At 39.3% G+C, this 23,324-nt stretch overlaps 1 protein-coding gene across 1 annotated transcript in view; it reads right to left on the bottom strand.

Annotated features, from left to right (window-relative positions):
- The window catches only part of DDR2 (discoidin domain receptor tyrosine kinase 2), a 121,128-nt gene extending 110,672 nt beyond the window's left edge, over positions 1–10,456 (bottom strand). The window contains exons 1-3 of the mRNA XM_075832266.1: positions 10,361–10,456; positions 8,246–8,348; positions 201–432 (exon numbers count right to left, since the gene is read on the bottom strand). Of these exons, the coding sequence (XP_075688381.1) occupies positions 201–432; positions 8,246–8,348; positions 10,361–10,436 (411 nt within the window). The 5' untranslated portion in view covers positions 10,437–10,456. The remainder of the gene's footprint in view (positions 1–200; positions 433–8,245; positions 8,349–10,360) is intronic.
- Positions 10,457–23,324: the final 12,868 nt, after the last annotated feature.

Below are 23,324 nucleotides of genomic sequence, written 5' to 3'. Positions count from 1 at the left end.
TGTGTATATGCATGTGTGTAATGTGTGAGTGTGTGTATGCATGTGAGCAGTGTTTGTATATGCATGCAGGAGTAGAAGCGGGTAACAGCACAGTCGACAGAGGATCAAACAAGCGTGTAGCAGTTCTTATATGAGAACATAGATGATGTCCCAGGAGTAAATATTTTGGTTAATGTAAAATTTACAATGAATTGCTATACCTGGCTTCCATGCCGATTTCGCCAAGAGATCCAACGAGTGCCATCTCTACTATAGTTTATTTTAAACATCTGGGCAAACTCATTCCCATGTCCTCCAGCATGTCTACCTTGAGTGCCTACCAATGTTATAAAATGGAGGACTCGCAAATCGATCTGGAGAAACTCAGTCAGTTCTTCCGGGTCTACTGGCATTTCTGGACACCAAGCTCCATCTCCTTCCTCTAAATCCAGTCTGAGAGAAAAATGAATAAGTTCATCAAAATTTGTTTCTTGATGCCTTGAAAGTGTTTTTGTGTTCCTTTGAAAAACTTTAATACAATGACATTACAAATAAAACATAAAATAACATAAATAAATATAAAATAAAAAAATTTCAAATTAATTGACATTCAATGTAACATTCTACAGTATCTTTAAAGACATGTTCTCATACCCGCAGAAAAGCAATAGAGGCAAGACTAAGGGCTGATTCAGACGTGCGTGGCATTTTTGCGCACGCAAAACATGCAGCGTTTTGCCTGCGCAAAAGCCACCTGCCTGCTCCGTGAGGCAGCATCATATGATGCGCGGCTGCGTGCTTTTCGCGCAGCCGCCATCATTATGACACGCCATTCGGATGTTTGTAAACAGAAAAGCACGTGGTGCTTTTCTGTTTACATTCATCCTTTTGACAGCTGGTGCGCGAAACAGGCAGTTCGCACGGAAGTGCTTTCATGCGACCTGCGTGGTTTTCACGCACCCATTGACTTCAATGGGTGCGTGATGCGCGAAATACGCGGAGATATTGAACATGTCGCGCTTTTTGCGCAGCGGACAAACGCTGCGCAAAAAGCACGGACTGTCTGTACTGCCCCATAGACTTGTATTGGTCTGTGCGTGGCGCGTGAAAACCACGCGGCCCGACGGACCCAATACACGTTCGTGTGAATCCCCCCTAAGGCTAATGAAAAATCTGACTGTACTTGGAAAATAATGTGGAGTTATATAACTGTGACCGTTCTTGATCATCATACTGTTTGCTAATTTTTATATTTATTCTCCATTTATTTCTTTTATATGTATCTGGACTATATCCACTGTAGTACTATTTTTGTACTTATTTTTTATATTGTTGCATTATTTTATGCATCCTATCATCACTTTTTTTTATATTTTTCCTTTTTACTTATTATTTTTTATATAGCATTTTTTATTTTTGTGTAGTACCGTATTACTTTCACTCCTTGTAACTTTTTTGTGACCCTATTTTTGCACTTTGCTTTGTCACTTGTTTTATTTTTACCCTTGCGAGTGGTTGGCCTTTCGGGCGCCGCTTCTCCTAGAGTCATTTTTCATCACGCTTGTATATTTATGTGTGTCATATATGGATTATAATGTTAATATATGTTATATTCTTTAACTGTTTATGTATACATATGTTGTGTTGCTATATATATACTGTACGGTGACATTTCGTAGACATGATAATAGTAAGGATAGGTTATCTTGGCATATTTTTATAGTTATATCTTTGTTTATATCAGCTAGTTTAGTCTTTTATTGGCGCTTAGAATGGCCCCTTTCTCTTTGAGTAACATGCATGGTATTTTAGGCCCTTGTATCAGTCCAGCCATTTATTATTCTACACAATATATGTCTTGTGATTTTTTTAGATTTCTTTTATTTTGTGCACTATAATATTTTCTGTGTACGGATAAGATTGGGCACTATTTATCAGTGCGACACTCGCCACACATCTAATAATAATTATTTATTTACCACATTATTATACCCTGACGTACTCTGCCCAGCTTACATATGCCCCGACAATATAAACTGAAATACCAGCAAACGCCAAACAAAACTACTACGAAGCAAAATCTGCACTCCAAAAGCCAAATGGCGCTCCCTCCCTTCTGAACCCTACAGTGTGCCCAAACAGCAGTTTATGTCTACATATATGGGACCGCCATACCCGGGAGAACCCGCTTAACAGTTTGAGATAATTGTCTTCAGTTGCACAAACTGGGCTCAACATATTGTGCACTAAAATGGCATATCAGTGGAAAATTGCAATTTTCACTTTGCACCATCTGATGCACATTAATTTATAATGAAAAAACACCTGTGGGGTCAAAATGCTCACTACACCCCTAAAATGCCTTAAGGGGTGTAATTTCCAAAATAGGGGTCACTATTTAGGGGTTTGTTTTACTATTTGACCTCAGAGCCCTGCCATTGTGGCCAAAGTGTGCCAATGCTGTGAAAATCAACAATATAGGCGTCAAATGCGCATGGTGCTCTTCACTTCTGAGAGCTGTCATACATCCGGGCAAATGATAAATGGCTTGAGGGGTATAGTCTCTAAAATGGGGTCACTGCTTGGGGGTTTCCACTGATTTGGTCCCACAGCGGTTTTGCAAATACGACATGGCGCCCAAAAACCATTCCAGCAAAATCTGCATGCCAAGTAGCGCTCCTGCCTTTCTGAGCCCTGCCATGTATCCAAACAGCAGTTTATGACCACATATGGGATACTGACGTACTCAGGAGAGATTGCATTACAAATGTTGGGGTGTTTTTTCTCCTTTAACCCTTGTAGAAATTAAATGTCAACATTTTAGTGGAAAAAATGTTGTTATTCATTTTCATGGCCTAATTCCACAAAATTCAGCAAAAAGCTGTGGGGTCTAAATGTTCACTATACCCCTCCATAAAATCCTTGAGGGCTGTAGTTTCCCAAATGAGGTCACTTTTGCGGGGTTTCCAACTCCCCATCATAGAAGAACAAAAATATTATATTCTTGTCAAGAGACATAAGTCACCTGCAAACCTGATGTAAGAATTATAATAATGCATTTGAAATGTATCGTATGTCTGTCATTGGCTGAATCCGAAATTTTGTCACATTGCCTCAGATTGGTTAACCTCAAGCCTACACCCCTTTTGAATGATATCAGCAGCGTCTATGTGTCTAATTCCTCTCTCGATATATATTGATAAAACATGTTTTGGACCACATGTCACGGTGAAAATGCGTTTCCACACAAATTTCCCGCAATTGTTTTACACAGTGTTTTACTATATAATACATAATTGTGGAATTGGTTTCCTTGGCCAAAGTGCTTAACCTTACATTTATCCACATTAAACTTCATTTATCATTGCTCTGCCCAATCCTCCAGCTTCCCCAAATCCCTCTGTAGTATTGCATTATCCTCCTCTTTGTTGATTACTTTACAGAGCTTAGTATCATCTGCAAATACTGAAATTATACTCTGTAAACCCTCTACAAGGTCATTAATAAACATATTGAAAAGAAGGGGGCCCAATACTGACCTCTGGGGAACCCCACTGGTAACTGTGACCCACCTTGAGGATGTACCATTAATAACCACCCACTGTTTTCTATCACTGAGCCAGTTGTTAACCCAATTAACCTCTTAACGCCGAAGGACGGATATATCCGTCCTCTGCAGCTGCTAGTTCGCGCAAGAGGACGGATATATCCGTCCTCCAATCGCGTGTGTACTGCCAGTGTACCCACGCGATCGGCAGCAGGAGCACGGCTGTTATACACAGCCTGGCTCCTGCCGCAACTGCCAGAATCGAAGCGTGCTCCGATTCCGGCAGTTTAACCCATTAAATGCCGCTGTCAATAGCGTCAGCGACATCTAATGTGTTTGACAGAGGGAGGGAGTTCCCTCTGTCACTTCATCGGCGCCCCCGCAAAGAAATCGCGGGGCGCCGTTGGGTTTCCATGGCAGCCAGGGGCCTAACAAAGGCCCCCAGGTCTGCCTTCAGCAAATGTCAGTTTTACACCAGTAAGTATACCAAAGCATTATATATGCGATCAGCCGATCACATAGTGAAGACCCCTGGTGCAACTAAAAAAAAAAATGTAAAGCAGTTAAATAAAGATTGTGAAAAAAACAAAACAATTTACAGTCAAAATAAAAGAAAACTTATTTTTCCCAAAAAGTGGTTTGATTTAGTAAAAGTGTCAAAACAAATAACACATACACATATAAGGTATCCCCGCGATCGTAACAACTTGGACAATAAAATGAACACATTAATTAAACTGCCGGATGAACGGCGTCCAAAAAAAATGCAAAAAAAACTATGGCAAAATTCTCTCTTTTCTCCCATTCAAAATTAAATAAAAGTTAATCTATAAGTCCTATGTACCCCAAAATAATACTAATGAAAACTACACTTTGGCCCGCAAAAATCAAGCCCACATATGGCCACATTGACGGAAAAATAAAAAAGTTACGGCTCTTGGAATGCGGCGATGCAAAAACAAGTAATTTTTTTCTAAAAGGGCTTTTATTGTGCAAACGTAGGAAAACATAAAACCTTACATATTTGGTATCCCCGTAATCATGCCGATCCATAGAATAAAGTTAACATGTTATTTACGCTGCATAGTAAACGGCGTAAATTTATAACGTAAAAATCAATGCTGGAATAGCTGCTTACTTTCAATTCTCTCCTAAAATAAAGTTAATAAAAATTGATCAATATATTATAAGCATCTAAAAATTACAATTACAGTACAATTACAAAATACAACTCGTCCCGCAAAAAACAAGCCCTTATACGGCTATATTGACGGAATAAAAAAAAAGTTACGACACTTGGAATTCGACCGTGAAAAAACAAAAAATAATCCTTGGTCATTAACGTGCAAAATGGCCTGGTCATTAAGGGGTTACATTTTATTTCCCCCAGTCCCAGCATTTTCATTTTATTTACCAACCAAGTTTATTTTTATTAAGATCTCTTAAAAAAGTTATTTTTTTTTTACCCACAATAGAGGTTAAACTTACAAGCATATAGTTTCCGGGCTCACTTTTTTTTACCATCTTTTTTTAATATTGGCACCACATTTGCTATGCACTAGTCCTGTGGAACAGATCCTGTCATCATAGAATCCTTAACCCCTTTACGAAGAAGGACGGATATATCCGTCTTATGCAGGAGCTAGTTCCCGCATAAGGATGTATATATCCGTCCTCTGATCACGTGGGTACTGCCACTGTACCCACGCGATCAGTGGCAGGAGCACAGCTGTTATACACAGCCAAGTTCCTGCCCCAAATGCCAGAATCGAAGTGCTCTGCGATTCCGTCAGTTATACCTAATAGATGCCGCTGTCCATAGCGACAGCGTCATCTTATGAGTTTGACAGAGGGAGGGAGTTCCCCCCGTCACCCCATTGACGCCGCCGCAAAGAAATCTCAGGGCGCTGTCTGGTTTCCATGGCAGCCATGGGCCTAACAAAGGCCCTCAGGTCTGCCTTCAGCAACTGTCTATTAGGGCATGCCAGAGGCTTGGCCTAATAGATTGCCAAAGTATACCAAAGCATTATATCTGCGATTAGAAGATCGCAAAGTAAAGTCCCCTAGTGGGACCAAAAAATAAAAAGTTAAATAGTTAAATAAAGTTTATTAAAAAATAAAGAGGTTACTGTAAAAATAACATAAAAACACTTTTCTCCCCCAAAAAGTGGTTTTATTTAGTGAAAGTGTCAAAACAAATACCACATACACATGTTTGGTATCGACACGATCGTAACGACTCCAGCAATAAAATTAACACATTAATTAAACCGTCGGGTGAATGGCGTCCAAAAAAACGCTAAAAACAACAGCAAAATTCTTTTTTTTTCTCCATTCTCCCCATAAAAAATAAAATAAAAGTTAATCAATAAGTCCCATGTACCCCAAAATACTACTAATGAAAACTATACCTCATCTGAAACTACACCCGCAAAAATCAAGCCCACATACAGCCACATCGACGGAAAAAAAAAAGTTTTGGCTCTTGGAATGTGGCCATGCAAAAACAAGTCCATTTTTTTTAAAAGGGTTTTATTGTGCAAACGTAGGAAAACATATAAAACCTTTATATGATTGGTATCCCCGTAATCATGCTGACCTATAGAATAAAGGTAACATATTTACGCTGCATAGTAAACGGCATAAATTTATAACGTGAAAATCAATGCTGGAATAGCTGCTTATTTTCAATTCTCTACTAAAATAAAGTAAATAAAAATTAAGCCATTTATTATATGCATCCAAAAATGATGTAGGTAAAAAATACAACTCGTCCCGCAAAAAACAAGCCCTTGTACGGCTGTGTGGACGGAATAAAAAAAAAAGTTACGACTCTTGAAATGCGACCGTGAGAAAACAAAAAATAATCCTTGGTTATTGACGCGCAAAAAGGCCTAGTCATTAAGGGGTTAAATATTAGGAATAAGGGTATGTCTATCACAGTTCTAATACAGTTCGGTCTAGAATTATTTGGACAGTGACACGATCTTCATGATTTGGGCTCTGAATGCCACCACATTGGATTTGAAATGAGAACAACTGAGATGCAATTGAAGGGTAGACTTTCAGGTTTAATTCAAGGCTTCAGAGTTGTGTGGAGCGCAGCTTTTTATTATTAATCCTTCCACTCTTCTACTGACTTTTTAGTTTAATCAAGATTCATCAACAAAGCGTGCACCTTAATCTGTTACACACAGGGGAAATTAACCAGCGCACTGCTCACATGCTGCATCAATAATAACTCCCCTATAATATATATTAAATAAAATAACTTTTAACATTAACTTAATAAAATGTGTATATTTGTTGGAGCTCTCTCAGTGGGGGGTGGGGCTCATTCTAACATTTCCTAGAGGCATGAGCCTCTTAATAAATTTGGCACATCTTACTACTACCTATTTTTCTTTCAGACTGCAGCGTTTTCTTGAGTATGGTAAAACACTATATATCCATAGTGGCAATTCACAACAAAAAATAATCTCATATTAGTATAGTCACTAATGGTAAATCTGGAACCAATCTGGAATCACCTCCCCAATGCAGTAAGGGCATGACCACACGTGGCGGATTTCCTCCGCAACTGTCCGCATCAATGCCGCACCTAATCCGGGTTGCGGATTACGGCTGCGGATCTGCACAAAATGTGCAGAAAATTGATGCGGACTAGCTGCTGCGGACTGCGGGAAAAGTGCTTCCCTTCTCCCTATCAGTGCAGGATAGAGAGAAGGGACAGCACTTTCCCTAGTGAAAGTAAACGAATTTCATACTTACCGGCCGTTGTCTCGGTGACGCGTCCCTCTTTCGGCATCCAGCCCGACCTCCCTGGATGACGCGCCAGTCCATGTGACCGCTGCAGCCTGTGCTTGGCCTGTGATTGGCTGCAGCCGTCACTTAGACTGGAACGTCATCCTGGGAGGCCGGACTGGAGACAGAAGCAGGGAGTTCTCGGTAAGTATGAACTTATATTTTTTTACAGGTTGCTGTATATTGGGATCGGTAGTCACTGTCCCGGGTGCAGAAACAGTTACTGCCGATTGCTTAACTCTTTCAGCACCCTGGACAGTGACTATTTACAGACGTCTCCTAGCAACGCTCCCGTCATTACGGGAGCCCCATTGACTTCCTCAGTCTGGCTGTAGACCTAGAAATACATAGGTCCAGCCAGAATGAAGAAATGTCATGGCAAAAAAGCAAGACGCATCCGCAGCACACATAACATGTGCATGACAGCTGCGGACTTCATTGCGGAACTTAGAATCTCCATTGAAGTCAATGGAGAAATTCCGCCATGAGTCCGCCACTGCTCCGCAACAGACAGAGCATGCTGCGGACACCAAATTCCGCTCCGCAGCCTATGCTCCGCAGCGGAATGTTACGCATCGTCTAAACGAACACTTCTAAATAGAAGTGGAAGTCAATGCAGAAACGGCTCCGCTGCGGATTAACGCTGCGTAGTGTCCGCAGCGGAATTTAAGTGAAATTCCGCCACGTGTGAACCCAGCCTAATATTTTTATTAACTTATAGTTATGTCACTAATCTGCTCATGCTCATCCCTAATAAGCAAAACTATACTTGAATGTAGCACTAAATTGCACAAAAAGAGTATAATGTATAAACAATCAATGTACGGTTTGAAAATAAATTTTTTACATGGGATACATGCCGAAGACTGACACAAATTGACAATGTGTATGTTGAAATTAATATTTTGTAGTTACCTCCCATATTTGGCTGCAGTCGAATCTGACCACTGACTGGATGCGGAGACGTCTTCATCAGGAATTTGTCTTCCTGTCATACCCAATGGGTAACGGCAAACAGCTGGAAATAAAATGGATGAAAAAAACCTAGATGTAGTCACATTTCTATATTTTGCTACGTGGTATTAGGAGTCAGGATACTGTGCAAATATGTATTATAGGGATGTCATATAATGTTGCCTAGACTGTGTTGTGGTTGTATATACCCTAAACCTAAACTAAACTTTCTTTACAGTATGTTTCACTTGTTGTACAGTTGAATGAAATGTATTGTTCTCTGTAAGCAGCCATTTAAGACTGAAGAGAGGATTACTACAATGTACTTCAATGGGATAACTGACAGGAAGATTAAAAAAAATTTGCTCTCATGATCACTTCTTTTTCTCACATATGTTGGAACCTCCAGAAACATTTATAAGGATATACAGTACCTATGATATTAGTAGCTGTGATTACATTTACTTCTATGTGCTTTTGCTAAATTTATAACCCATTCATTCATTACTTAAAGGGGTTGTCAAACCCCATGAAATTCTTTACAAACAGCTTACCATGGCCTAAAATAACAAAAAGAGTGTACTCACCTTACCAACCCCCTTCTGCTCCCTGTTCCCCTGCCAGTCTCTGTTAATCCGGCTCCAGTAATGATGTGTCCACACGATATGTGACCAATCACCGGCTGTAGCGGTGACCTGTCGACACCATTGACCTCAATGCTGCGGCCAGTGATTGGCTGCAGCGGTGACATGTTGTGCCGAAACATCATCGATGGAGTCGGAAGAACAGATACCTGTGGGGGAACACAGAAGAGTTAGCACTGGAGCGGCATTGGACTGGTAAATTAAGTTTCTTTTTTTAAACCATTGTAAGGGCCTGTTCACATCAGCGTTGCCCTTCCGTTGAGGGGTTCTGTCGGAGGTTTCCATCAGGTTAACCCCTCAACGGAAAAGCAAACGGAAACCTTAGCTTCTGTTTCCCTCATCATTGATCTCAATGGTGACGGAAGCGTTGTTAATGGCTTCCGTTGGTCACCGTTGTGACAGCGTTCGGTTATTTTGATGGAATCATCAGCGCAGTCAATTGTTTTTTTTTTTGTTTTTTTTGTGGGACGAGTTGTATTTTCCTTTGGTACCATTTATGGACTTATTGATTAACTTTTATTCCTTTTTTTGGACAAAGGGGATGAACAATTCCGCCAATTATATATTTTTTTTTACAGCATTCACCATGTGAAATAATGCATTCATTTTATAATATGGGTTATTAGAGTTGTGCTTAAACCAATTATGTGTACTTTTTTATATATATTTTTCCCACAATAAAGCATTTTGTATGGGGGAAAAAAAGATTGCTTTGGGATTTTTTTTTCCTGCACATTTTGTTTTACATTTTTTTTGTTGCACTAAGGGACTTGACCATGTGATCATTTCATCACTTACATTTGTGCAACTGTACCACACATCTGAATGGAGATTTTTAACATTTCTCATTGTCCCATAGTATCTTTTTCCAAATGAATTTTATAAAAAATGTTTTATAATCTTTGACTTGGTATACCCTAGAACTCATACTAGAGTAGACGTATGGTATTAGACCACTGATTCTAACAACAATGCACATCCTTCATATAGTCAAGAATCTTTTTGGTGACTTTTTGGAGACTTTGAATAGTTTACAGTGCACCTTATCCCGCGTTTCACAACTTTATTTATTGATAACCAGAGTGGTATAAGGACTTTTAAATAGTTTTTGCATACTAGTATAAAATTCAGTGATAAAACTGAGCTGAAATTTCAACATTTGTATCATTGAAATTGGCCCTGTAGCAGAAAAATTAATATTGTTGCCATATTTCACATAGAAATATAGCATAAGTTCCTCCAAATATTGTAGGAAATTTCCACATAACTATCCCACATAGAAATCACGAGAATAGACATGTACACACTTAATTATATCAGTGGTATTTTATAACATTTGGGAACGAAAACAAAAGGTAAAATGTAAAACTATAAGTGACCCTAATAGTATAGATCGGAGGGTGCATGATATTGCCAGCTCTGTTACACTCACCTGGGTTGACCTGGGATTCCACAGAGCTCAAGATTTGCAGAACTAATATTAATATAATTTGTTTTCCAGCTGTCATCTTTTAGCAGACGAGTTCAGAAAAACCTGCAGAAACATAGCAAACACGAGTCTTTAGCATAATTGTATTAGTTTCTTGCCAAACAGAGGTTGTGTTCAGACACTAGTAGAATGTTAATGGGTCGGACTGGGCGGGGGACACTCTCAAGAAATGTCAATTTGAATATATGCATTCAGTCCTAGCACTGAGGAACAGCAGTAACAGCAGTACATAATCATAATGGGGCAACTTTACTACTGTGTCTGCACCCAGAATGTGTTGTAAAATGCACCCGAATTTCTTGCATTTTGGTGCAAAACGTCGCATTTATTAGAGACTAATTTATTACGCAAATGCGCCAAAAAGAACAGATGTTTGTGTCTCACTAGACACCTTTCATAATTTTCTAGAAAAGGGGGCATGACTGATGGCGTGGTTTAAAGCAATTAACTGGCATAAACTAAATGCGCTAAATGTATCATACCGCATGCACCACTTTGATAAATTTGGCGCGTCGTCTGACTGGCTGGTCTAAGCTTGTGCTGTCAGACACTATTAGGAAATCTGCCCCAATGACTTTACCAAGATTAGAAAATACGTTGAATTACCATATGTGGATTAAGCGACCAACTATACGTGTTCAGCAGGGAAACAATTCAATTCACACATGACTACATTATTTGATAACATTTGCAACATTTCATATAAGAACTGGACAACAGCAACATATTGTCCTACAGCTCAGGCAAAGCAGCTCATGACATGACAAATCATATTTACACTATTTAAAGGCTATGTACAACTTTTGAAATTCTTTTTATTTTTTTAAATGTCTATTAGTGTATTTGAAAGTAAAGGATAGAAAAAAGGGGGACCGATGCAAGGCGCTGCTAATATCAATATCGATGTTTATTAAGAGGTAGGCTACGCGTTTCGACGCAGGAATTGCGTCTTCCTCAGGCCATGAACATACACAAATGAACATCTCCCTTATATATACACATGTCAGTAATCAAAAACCGACCAATCACAGGAGGAAATGGGGAGGGGACACAGGGAGTTTGCTACAAGGAATAGAACAAAAAGCAAACACGAATGATTGAAGAAATATGCGTCAATTAGATAAAAGAGCAATATGATAGTTACATTTAACATAATTACATTTAACATATAGGAAAAAGTGACAGAACATGATAATAATCCCAATTTATAAGATATATAAAATGTTTGATATACAAGCCGTATTGATGACAACAAAAAAGCCGGCAATTAGGGTTAGCGGTGAGTTAAAATACTATATAATTCTCAAAAGGGCAGAAAAATTTCTAAGTCTATAAAAAACGAAAATAACATTTAATAATTAAATCTGATGATACTGCATAAAAATTGCGATAATATAACTATGCATAAATTCATAGGAGACTAGAATACTAATCACCGCAAAGAAGGAAAGATCAGTGGCGTCTTCGTAGTCATAACAACACCACTATTATGCTGATACATCGGTACGCGAGTACCATGTTAGATGAGTAACACAATTTATATAAAATACAAATTAAGCAAAGTATCACTATGCCTATAAAAAAAATATATTTTTTCAAAAAAACGTCACGAATTATTGACTCGAAAATCGTAAAAAGGCGATCAAGCATTTAAAACTAGAATAAAATCTATATTCAATGGAACATCAGAACCAATAAAAAATATGTATGTATAAAACTATAATTCATAATAAAAAATTCCAAGCCAATCTAAAAAAAAAAAACAATTACTATAATACTCTCGTAAACCAAAGGAAGAATGACATCTAAGATGATCTGATGCCATAATTACACATTAATTATATGTTGTATTAATATTAATAATATGTTATATCAAAACCAACAATAACATTAATAACATGGGTTTTCAACCCAAAATGTGAAGCAATATATATATTACAGGGAATATGGACGATATCACTGCAATGACAAAAGAAACAATTATATAACAGAACATCTGTTTATGAGAAATACGCCTGATGTTAGAATAAAATATAATATAATAAACCTATATTGGATATGTGACTTTTTTTGTATGTTTTTTTGTATCTACGAGGGCAATTACTGGTTATATGTATATACGGGAGACAAAACTATTAAAGAATCAGAACTAATCTAAAGAGGACTCACTAATATCATTCAAACCTTCAGGGTGAAGTGTACACAATTTATAGATCCAATAATTCTCACGCTGTTTTAAACATAAGAATCTATTAGTATAGTCTGCAGGTATTTGCTCAATGGGAGTGATGCTTATACAGTCGAAATTGCAGTTATGTCTATATAGGCAATGTCGGGATACACTGTGTTTAGAAAAACCTCTGCTAACATTTGACCTATGATTATTGATCCTTTTACGTAGGGTTTGGGTAGTACGTCCTATATACTGTAATTTACAAGTACATTGTAGCAGATAAACTACATATTCACTGCCACAATTTAGTAAACTTTTAATGCCAAATGATTCTGATGTTACTATAGACGTAAAATTGGTGACCTTATGTGTAATGTTGGAACAGCACATACACCTGGGCAAACCACAACGAAATGAGCCTAATATTGATGGCTGTAGCCTTGAGATGCTTAGATTTCCTTGGTTTTGCAATTTGGCCCCAAGTAAAGAGAATTATTGGATCTATAAATTGTGTACACTTCACCCTGAAGGTTTGAATGATATTAGTAGATACAAAAAAACATACAAAAAAAGTCACATATCCAATATAGGTTTATTATATTATATTTTATTCTAACATCAGGCGTATTTCTCATAAACAGATGTTCTGTTATATAATTGTTTCTTTTGTCATTGCAGTGATATCGTCCATATTCCCTGTAATATATATATTGCTTCACATTTTGGGTTGAAAACCCATGTTATTAATGTTATTGTTGGTTTTGATATAACATATTATTAATATTAATACAACATATAATTAATGTGTAATTATGGCATCAGATCATCTTAGATGTCATTCTTCCTTTGGTTTACGAGAGTATTATAGTCATTGTTTTTTTTTTTTAGATTGGCTTGGAATTTTTTATTATGAATTATAGTTTTATACATACATATTTTTTATTGGTTCTGATGTTCCATTGAATATAGATTTTATTCTAGTTTTAAATGCTTGATCGCCTTTTTACGATTTTCGAGTCAATAATTCGTGACGTTTTTTTGAAAAAATATATTTTTTTTATAGGCATAGTGATACTTTGCTTAATTTGTATTTTATATAAATTGTGTTACTCATCTAACATGGTACTCGCGTACCGATGTATCAGCATAATAGTGGTGTTGTTATGACTACGAAGACGCCACTGATCTTTCCTTCTTTGCGGTGATTAGTATTCTAGTCTCCTATGAATTTATGCATAGTTATATTATCGCAATTTTTATGCAGTATCATCAGATTTAATTATTAAATGTTATTTTCGTTTTTTATAGACTTAGAAATTTTTCTGCCCTTTTGAGAATTATATAGTATTTTAACTCACCGCTAACCCTAATTGCCGGCTTTTTTGTTGTCATCAATACGGCTTGTATATCAAACATTTTATATATCTTATAAATTGGGATTATTATTATGTTCTGTCACTTTTTCCTATATGTTAAATGTAATTATGTTAAATGTAACTATCATATTGCTCTTTTATCTAATTGACGCATATTTCTTCAATCATTCGTGTTTGCTTTTTGTTCTATTCCTTGTAGCAAACTCCCTGTGTCCCCTCCCCATTTCCTCCTGTGATTGGTCGGTTTTTGATTACTGACATGTGTATATATATGGGAGATGTTCATTTGTGTATGTTCATGGCCTGAGGAAGACGCAATTCCTGCGTCGAAACGCGTAGCCTACCTCTTAATAAACATCGATATTGATATTAGCAGCGCCTTGCATCGGTCCCCCTTTTTTCTATCCTTTACTTTCAAATTGACGGTGAATTCACGCTCACCGGCCCTTGGACCTTGGCAGCAGCTACAGATCGCACCTGGCTGGACACACCTTGGGTGTGTCTCCTGACTTCGGATCTCCATAGCAGTGTGCTCCCTGGAGATCGTTCCACACCATCCAACAGTGTTATGCCTGGTCAGCATAACCCGACTAGGTGAGTGCAAATCACCTTAGCATTTATTGTCTGTTTTTGACCTCCGGATAATTGCACTATGTGGCGCCGTGTGTTTTTTCTTCTCTTCTAGTATTAGTGTATTTGGTGCAACTTTCTAAATACTTTTTATTAAAAATTATTTTAACTTTTTGTGATACAGCTGCTTTCTATTATGTATACAGATCAGCTGTATCTAGCGCTGAAACCTGTATCTGTCAGGTCAGCAGTATGCAGGATCAAGCTGTAACTGGTCACACCCAAGTTTATAACTTATATATAGTTACCTAGTTATATAGTTAGTACAGTTGAAAAAAGACACATGTCCATCAAGTTCAACCAAGGGATGGACCACTTAGATGTGATTGATAACAGGAGACCCGCTGACACTGAACCCGTCAGTTCCACTAGCCTGACAGATACAGGTCTCAGCGCACTATACAGCTGCTCTGTATACAGAACACAAAGCAGCTGTATCTCAAAAAGTTATTTTTAATAAAAAGCATTTTTAAAGTTCCACCAAACACATGCAACACGTCGTTCTTTGGCTGTTGGAAAGTGTGTCGTGGTCAAAGTTGCCGTATAGGTCTAACTTTAATGTGGGAAAATATCTTCGGCCAGTTGTGCACTGGCTGTAACTATTTATTGGCCAGATAACCTTGTAGTTCATGGTTTCCAGTCCCTTACAATCTATAGAAAGTGTATATATTAACAAGTGGTTCTGTCATAAAAGAGGCCTGTCACTTACCGCACTTTATTATGCAGGCAAGATAGGTGAAAACATTTGTTTAGTTTGAGCTTCAAGGTGAATTGAAACAGTTGCATATTATAGACAAGTAGAACTATTACCCACAGCAATTTATGAAAGCAATGTCCTTTCAGTTATGTAACATGTGACACAACACCATGGTGCAGCTTCGATCTGGCGAAATAGTTTTTACTTCTGCTAGGGGCCTTGCTAGTGTCTTAAAAGATCAGGGGCACAAGCCCCGAAACATACATTTAAAGCCCCCCCCCCCCCAAATAATAAAATAATAATAATTTTTTACATATATATCTATAAGAGTAAAGCTCCTCTAGCTACACCGCTGGATAGAATTGGATGCATTGTCTCAGCAGACAGTATCATACATGATAGGCTTAGATACATGGCCCCAGCAGACAGTATCATACATGATAGACTTAGATACATGTCCCCAGCAGGCAGTATTATACATGATAGGCTTAGATACATGGCCCCAGCAGACAGTACAGTATCATACATGATAGGCTTAGATAAAGGGCCCCAGCAGACAGTATCACACATGATAGATTTAGATACATGGCCCCAGCAGACAGTATTATACATGATAGGCTTAGATACATGGCCCCAGTAGACAGTATCACACATGATAGGCTTAGGGCTCATTCAGACGAGCGTGATTCTCGTCCGGGTGCTGTGCGTTGAAACAATGCACAGCACAGGGAACCATTGATATCAATGGGGCTATTCACATATGCGTGAGTTTTGAAACTCACTGAATGTCCTATATTGGTGCGTTTTCACGCACCTAGTCGCCCATTGAAGTCAATGGATGAGTGAAAACCACGGACAGCAAACGGACACACATCCGTGTGCTGTCCGTGTTTTAAACATGAATTACACTGAAAAAAGAGTGCTTGCGAGTGCGTGAAAAACACATGCCAAATGCAAAGCACAGTGATGCAAAAACGAAACGCACACGGACAGATTTACGAGCGTTTTTTACGCACATAAATCTGTCACGCTCATGTGAATGTAGCCTTAGATACAGGGCCCCAGCAGTAATTATCCTTGTGCTAACCTTCAGGGTTAAATTTGGCATTTCTGGGGCCCAAAGCAAAGTTATGTCTCGGGGCTCTAATCAAATACACCTGTAGAGCGTTCCCCACACAATGCCCCCTGTATATAGTGTTACAAACCCCCCCTCTGTATGGTTCCACACACAGTCCCCCAACCATACATCCCCCTTGTAGACAGTGCAATGCCCATCCCTGTAGGTAGTCCCACATACCCACCTTGTCTCAGCAGACAGTGTCATACATGAAAGGCTTAGATACATGGCCCCAGCAGACAGTATCATACATGATAGGCTTAGATACATGGCCCAGCAGACAGTATCACACACGATAGACTTAGATATAGGGCCCCAGCAGTAAGTATCCTTTTACTAACATATGTCCACCCCCCAAAAAAAAGTTTGTGCGTGTATGTATATGTGTATATATATATATATATATATATATATATATGAGACAGCATATCTATAGCACTACGACCCTATAGCTTTGGATGGGGTTAGATACATTGGGTCAGCAGACAGTATCACACATGATAGGATTAGATATGTTGCTCAGCTCGCTGACATTGCGGCTCCAGCGTTGGACCTAGGAAAGGTAAGTATAAGAATTGCTTTGCTTTTTATGTCTTACTATTTTTTTTGGTGTGTTGGTGTTTTTTTACAGGTTCGGATGTAGGACTACGTCGGATTTGAGGACTACTTAGATGACTGCTTTTTTATTCTCAATAAAATGGTTAATAAGGGTTGTGTGGGGGTTTTAAGTTTCAATAAAATATTTTTTCTAAGTCCTTGTATTTTTTTAAGCTTTACTACTACCGCTTTAGTAATGGCCGCTAGCTGATTGACAACGTCCATTACTAAGACGGGGCTTAATGTTAGCCGATGAAAAGGCTAACACTAACCCCCATTATTACCCTGGTAACCACCGCCACCAGGGGTGCCGGGAACAGCTGAGTACGATCCAGTACCCAACCATCTGTAGTGCTGCTGCTGTGTTGTATCTGGCTAGTCCACCCCATTTTTCAGAACTAGCCAGATACAACACAGCAGAAGCAGCCTAGCATTACCAGTGTGAGATGGCCGCTGTTTTTAGGCCTTCCCAGCCTGATAATACCAGCCTGCAGCCGCCCCACACAACCCTCATTAACCATTTTATTGAAAATAAAAAAAGTAGCCGTCAAAGTAGTCCTCGAATCCGACGTAGTCCAACATCCAAAACTGTAAAAAACACAAACACACAAAAAACCCATTAGTAACACAGGTGGTAGGCTTAGATACAGGGCCCATGTGTGATACTGTCTGAAATATTAGGTTGTTTTTGTTTTGTTTTTAATAGTAAAGCGCTTATATTTAGTTTTCTGCACAAATACCTTGGCTACTTGTCCCCTGTACTATCACTGATTAGTTTGCTTAATCTCTCACTCTTCCCAAATCATTATTTTCATTATCTCCTCCTTCTTATTTTATGTATATTATTTGTTTGTACAGTAAAGCCTAAGGGTCCTCTTGCATGGCCCGACAGGCTGTGTAAACGAGCGCTAATCAATGAGACAGCTCGTTGATCGGCGCTCGTTTTCTCCTATCATGAGGAGCTATGTAAGGGGACGAAATCAGCTGACAGACACAGAGGTAGAATGGGGTTTAGGGGCCCCATTCTAGAGATAGGTGCGGGTCCCAGAGGTAGGATCTATCTGACATTTATGACATATCCTGTCATAGATGTCCCTCGTGGCAAAACCCCTAAGGCTCTGAAAAAGCTGTGGCTAAAACATAATAACCTGTACAGTGGTTCACTATTACGGCTTATATTCCCTACAGACCACAAATGTTGCATTTAAAAATGTGACTTTGCATGTATTAGCACACCAGAGGAAAGAAAAGAAGAGCCTCAATATACAATGATGAAACTTTGGGGTTAAGACAAACCTACTTTTAATATTACTGGGAACCATTAGAAAGTAAAAAACACAGCCCTCCAATTCAGTTTAAAAAAGGATTTAATTCACCAAACAACCAGCAATAAAGGGATTATCTTTTCACAGACAACCCCTGTAATATAGGAGCCACTCCTGGGACCCACAGAAAACAGCTATTAGTAGGTACGGACCTAGATGGAGGAGAGACCTCTAGAGTCCCCGGGGAGACCGAGGTGGAAATTGGAAAGAAGAGGTGTAATAGTGCATTATCAATGGATAATAGGAAAGGTGTAGATCAGGTGTCATCAAGCTATGGCACATAGGTTATAGCAGGCACACAGGACATGTTTGCCTGGCACACTGAGTACTAAAACTTGTAAGTGCTCTCAAGCCTAAAACTAGCCCGATTCAACCCCCTTAGCTTTAATATTGACTGTAGCGTTTCTTCAGGGAGAGGAAACGGACAGTGCACAGAAATCAGTTTGTGTTATATGACTTTCATTTACTACATGGCATACTGAGTACTTCATCTTTGATTGTTATTTTTTTAAATCTCCACACCTAACAAGAAATGTTGCCTACCCCTGGTGTGAAAACAGGTGATTTTGTCCTCATCTTTTTGGGTTGTAGTAGAAGTATTTTTCCGCAGAGGGGTACAAGCAATCTGTAGACAGGTACTTGGATCACCGGGTCCACAGTGCCGAGTGTTGTCTGCAGGTTTTCCTTATGCTGAAAGCACTGTCTCAGTGAAAAGAATATAATTACCTGGTGGTCTGGTGAATCTTATATCAGAATACGTAGGGAACTGTAGAAGAGTTTTAAAGACATGATGAAAACTTTAGAGAGTTAATTTATTTAGTAATATATTCTAGGACATAGTAAGGTAGAAGTATTCATATGTGGTAGTGGAATAGACTAATAAGTGATTGTAAAGTGTATATCGGCACTTTGCCAAGTGGAGTTGGGGCGGTGTAAAAATGCTGGCCACGAAAAATACCTTTTAATTTTGTGAAATATGAACATTTTGTAATCACTGTTGTGCAGTTAGCCTAACCAGACCGACCTCAGTAGCTATTATTTTTTTTCCAACATAGAGATTCTTTTAACATGACAAGATAATTTATACCTAAAATAATACTTTGGTCTCCTTTTATAACTATAGATAGTTACAGTGAGTATCTGGATAAGTGAAAGGAAAACGGAATTAAAAATCAATGTTTCTTAAGAGCTGCTTTACCTTCTTTCACCATGTAATTTAAAAAAATCTAAAATGTAAGTGTGTCTTTGTTCTTAGACAATGAATAATACAATGTAGTTTTTTTTCTGAAAACAAGAGAACATTTTCACGTATAGAATATTTTTCTATAAAATAGTGTTATTATCTCTGTAACATAGTAATATAATGTAGTAGAGTTCCATAATCTCACTGCTCTTACAGTAAAGAAACCCAATCTCTAATGATGAAACCTTCTTTCCTCTAGACCAGGGTTGGGGAACATCCAAGCCGCGGTCCGTATTAGGCCCACAAGATCATTTGTTCTGACCCGACCTCACTCAGACCGCACTGCCGCCGTGTCATTCGCTCCTTGGCTCCATAAATGTCCCTGATTGGAACAACTTACTGCTGCGAGCAGTTCTTTTCAAAACTTACCATTGCAAAGAGTCAACTGCGCTACAGACTGGCCGACGCAATAGCAACATCATCAATGCCAGCTAACATCACACGCCGCACCAAAGAGAAACAGTTCCAGATATCACATTAGCGGTGAGTTAATTAAATGTTTGACCAAATATAGCAGGCTCATTTTTAATTTGAAAATTTTATATGGCCCACGAATTATGTTATAAATATTCAAATGGCCCTTGGCAGACAAAAGATTCCTCACGTCTGCTCTAGATGTAGAGAATGCTCTCTTGTCATGGTAACAGACCTAGGTATGAAAAGTTCCCTAAGCAGATCCCGGTCCTGTTGATTGACCTACACTAATATGGACAAAAGAATATGGATAGTAGCTGACCATCTCGTTTATATGAGCTTATTGGACATCTCATTCTAAAACCATAACTATAGCAGGCCCCACTCTTCTGGGAAGGCATTCCACAAGATTTTGGAGTGTTTGCTGAGCAGATGTGAGGTCAGACACTGATGTTAGATGTGAAGGTCTGGCTCGGAATCTGCGTTCTAATTCATCCCAAACGTGTTAGATGGGCTTGAGGTCATGGCTCTGTGCAGGCCACTCAAGTTCCTCCACACCAAACTCGTCAAACCATGTCTTTATGATCCTCACTTTATGCACAGGTGCACAGTCATGCTGGTGCAGTAAAGGGCCTACCTCAATCTGTTGCCACAAAGTTGGAGACATACAATTGTCTAAAATCCCTTTGTATGCTGTGGCATTAACATTACCCTTCACAGGAAAAAAAAAGGGATTAGCCAAAACCCTGAAAAACTGCCCTTCACCATTATTCCTCCTCCATTAAATTTTACAGTAGGCAATATACATTTCGGTATTTAAAGTTTTCTTCAGATTTGTCCACAAGACTGCCAGATGGTAAAACATGATTTATCCTTCCAGAGAACACGTTTCCACTTGTATGCAGATGCTCGACCATGGAAACCACATTCATGAAGCTACTGAAGCACAGTTCTTCTGCTGATGTCACTTCCAGAGGTAGATTAGATCTCCATAGTAAGTGATGCAACAGATAATAGGCAATTTTTAAGCACCACAAGCTTTAGCACTCAGCAGCCCTGCTCTGTGAGTTTGCGTTGTCTACTGCTATGTGACTGAGCTGTTGCTAAGCCTAGAGGTCTCCATTTATACAATAATAGCACTTACAGTTGACCAAGGCAGATTTAGCAGATCATAAACTTCATGAACTGACTTGGTAAAGATGACAGCTTATGACAGAGCCATTTTTATATTCTTCAGTATGACCCATAACACTATCAATGTTTATCTATAGAAATTCCATGGCTATGTACTTGATTTTATGCATCTGTTTGCAATGGGTGTGACTGTAACACCTGAACTGAATAATTAGGAGGGCTGGTCATACTTTTGGCCATATAGTCTAAATAGAGATTAGATCGCCCCTGTATTTTTTTTTTTAATCAAAACTCTTTTTATTGGTTTTACATATTTTTCAATTCAAACAAATCGCATTATACATTTATGACAAATCTCAGGTAAATAATAATACATTCCTTATTGTCTTTAGTTACATAGATTTCAACAGTTCCAAAAAACTAAATTTTCAATCCTCCAGTCCCTTAACCACATGGACCGTGAGCCCTAGGTGCACTGTCCATAGGCTTTTCAGCATGTCTTCCTTATTCCAGGTATATGAGTATATTATGTCATAGTGTGCTTCTTTATATGAGATCAGAGACCAACCCTGGTATCCTGTTGAGGACATATTTTGTGCATGAGATATGTCAGTGTTATGGCAGGAAGGAGGTGAAGGGAACAAGTGAGCCCTAATCTACCCACCGCCCTGTCCCTGCCTACTTGCAACGACCCGCCCTAGGCGACGGGGTACAACTTGGCGGCGGTCCCTACGCTGACTAAGTGCAAAGGGATACAAACAGGGAACAAGCAAGGGAAGGGGCAGTAGCCCACGGAACACCGTGAGGAAACGGAGTGGTGAACGAGGCAGTCAGGATCAGGATGTAGTGGAGTATACCAACGCAGAGCACGGAGCAGGAAGCAAGCCAGGGGCAGAGCGAAGCAGGATAAGCGGGAACTGAAGCAAGGCAGAAGCACGGCAGAAGCAGGCTGGAGCAAGGCAGCAGTGGGGCCAGGAATCCAAGAAGAATAACAAGCAATGAGGAAGAGAAAACGGCAGGTATAAATGGACAGGGGGCGGAGCTAACTCCGACTGACCAGGCCGCGATAGGCTCTCCCACTCCTGAGCCTGCCACTCTGATTGGTGGGAGCCGGTGTCAGTCTAAGAGGTCTGGACTCAGGTGTCGACTGATTAATCCTGGGAGTATCCACAGACGTAGTGTATATAGTGTTACAAACCCCCCCTGTATGGTTCCACACACAGTCCCCCTGCCATACATCCCCCTTGTAGACAGTGCCATGCACATCCCTGTAGGTAGTCCCACATACCCACCTTGTCTCAGCAGACAGTGTCATACATGAAAGGCTTAGATACATGGCCCCAGCAGACAGTATCATACATGATAGGCTTAGATACATGGCCCAGCAGACAGTATCACACACGATAGACTTAGATATAGGGCCCCAGCAGTAAGTATCCTTTTACTAACATATGTCCACCCCCCAAAAAAAAGTGTGTGCGTGTATGTATATGTGTGTGTATATATATATATATATATATATATGACAGCATATCTATAGCACTACGACCCTATAGCTTTGGATGGGATTAGATACATTGGGTCAGCAGACAGTATCACACATGATAGGATTAGATATGTTGCTCAGCTCGCTGACATTGCGGCTCCAGCGTTGGACCTTGGAAAGGTAAGTATAAGAATTGCTTTGCTTTTTATGTCTTACTATTTTTTTTGGTGTGGATTTGAGGACTACTTAGATGACTGCTTTTTTATTCTCAATAAAATGGTTAATAAGGGTTGTGTGGGGGTTTTAAGTTTCAATAAAATATTTTTTCTAACTCCTTGTATTTTTTTAAGCTTTACTACTACCGCCTTAGTAATGGCCGCTAGCTGATTGACAACGTCCATTACTAAGACGGGGCTTAATGTTAGCCGATGAAAAGGCTAACACTAACCCCCATTATTACCCTGGTAACCACCGCCACCAGGGGTGCCGGGAACAGCTGAGTACGATCCAGTACCCAACCATCTGTAGTGCTGCTGGTGTGTTGTATCTGGCTAGTCTCCCCCCCCCTATTTTTCAGAACTAGCCAGATACAACACAGCAGAAGCAGCCTAGCATTACCAGTGTGAGATGGCCGCTGTTTTTAGGCCTTCCCAGCCTGATAATACCAGCCTGCAGCCGCCCCACACAACCCTCATTAACCATTTTATTGAAAATA

The sequence above is a fragment of the Rhinoderma darwinii genome, chromosome 7, assembly GCF_050947455.1.
Source record: "Rhinoderma darwinii isolate aRhiDar2 chromosome 7, aRhiDar2.hap1, whole genome shotgun sequence".
In the NCBI taxonomy this organism is placed as follows: domain Eukaryota; kingdom Metazoa; phylum Chordata; class Amphibia; order Anura; family Rhinodermatidae; genus Rhinoderma; species Rhinoderma darwinii.
This window is presented reverse-complemented; position numbering and strand designations above follow the sequence as displayed.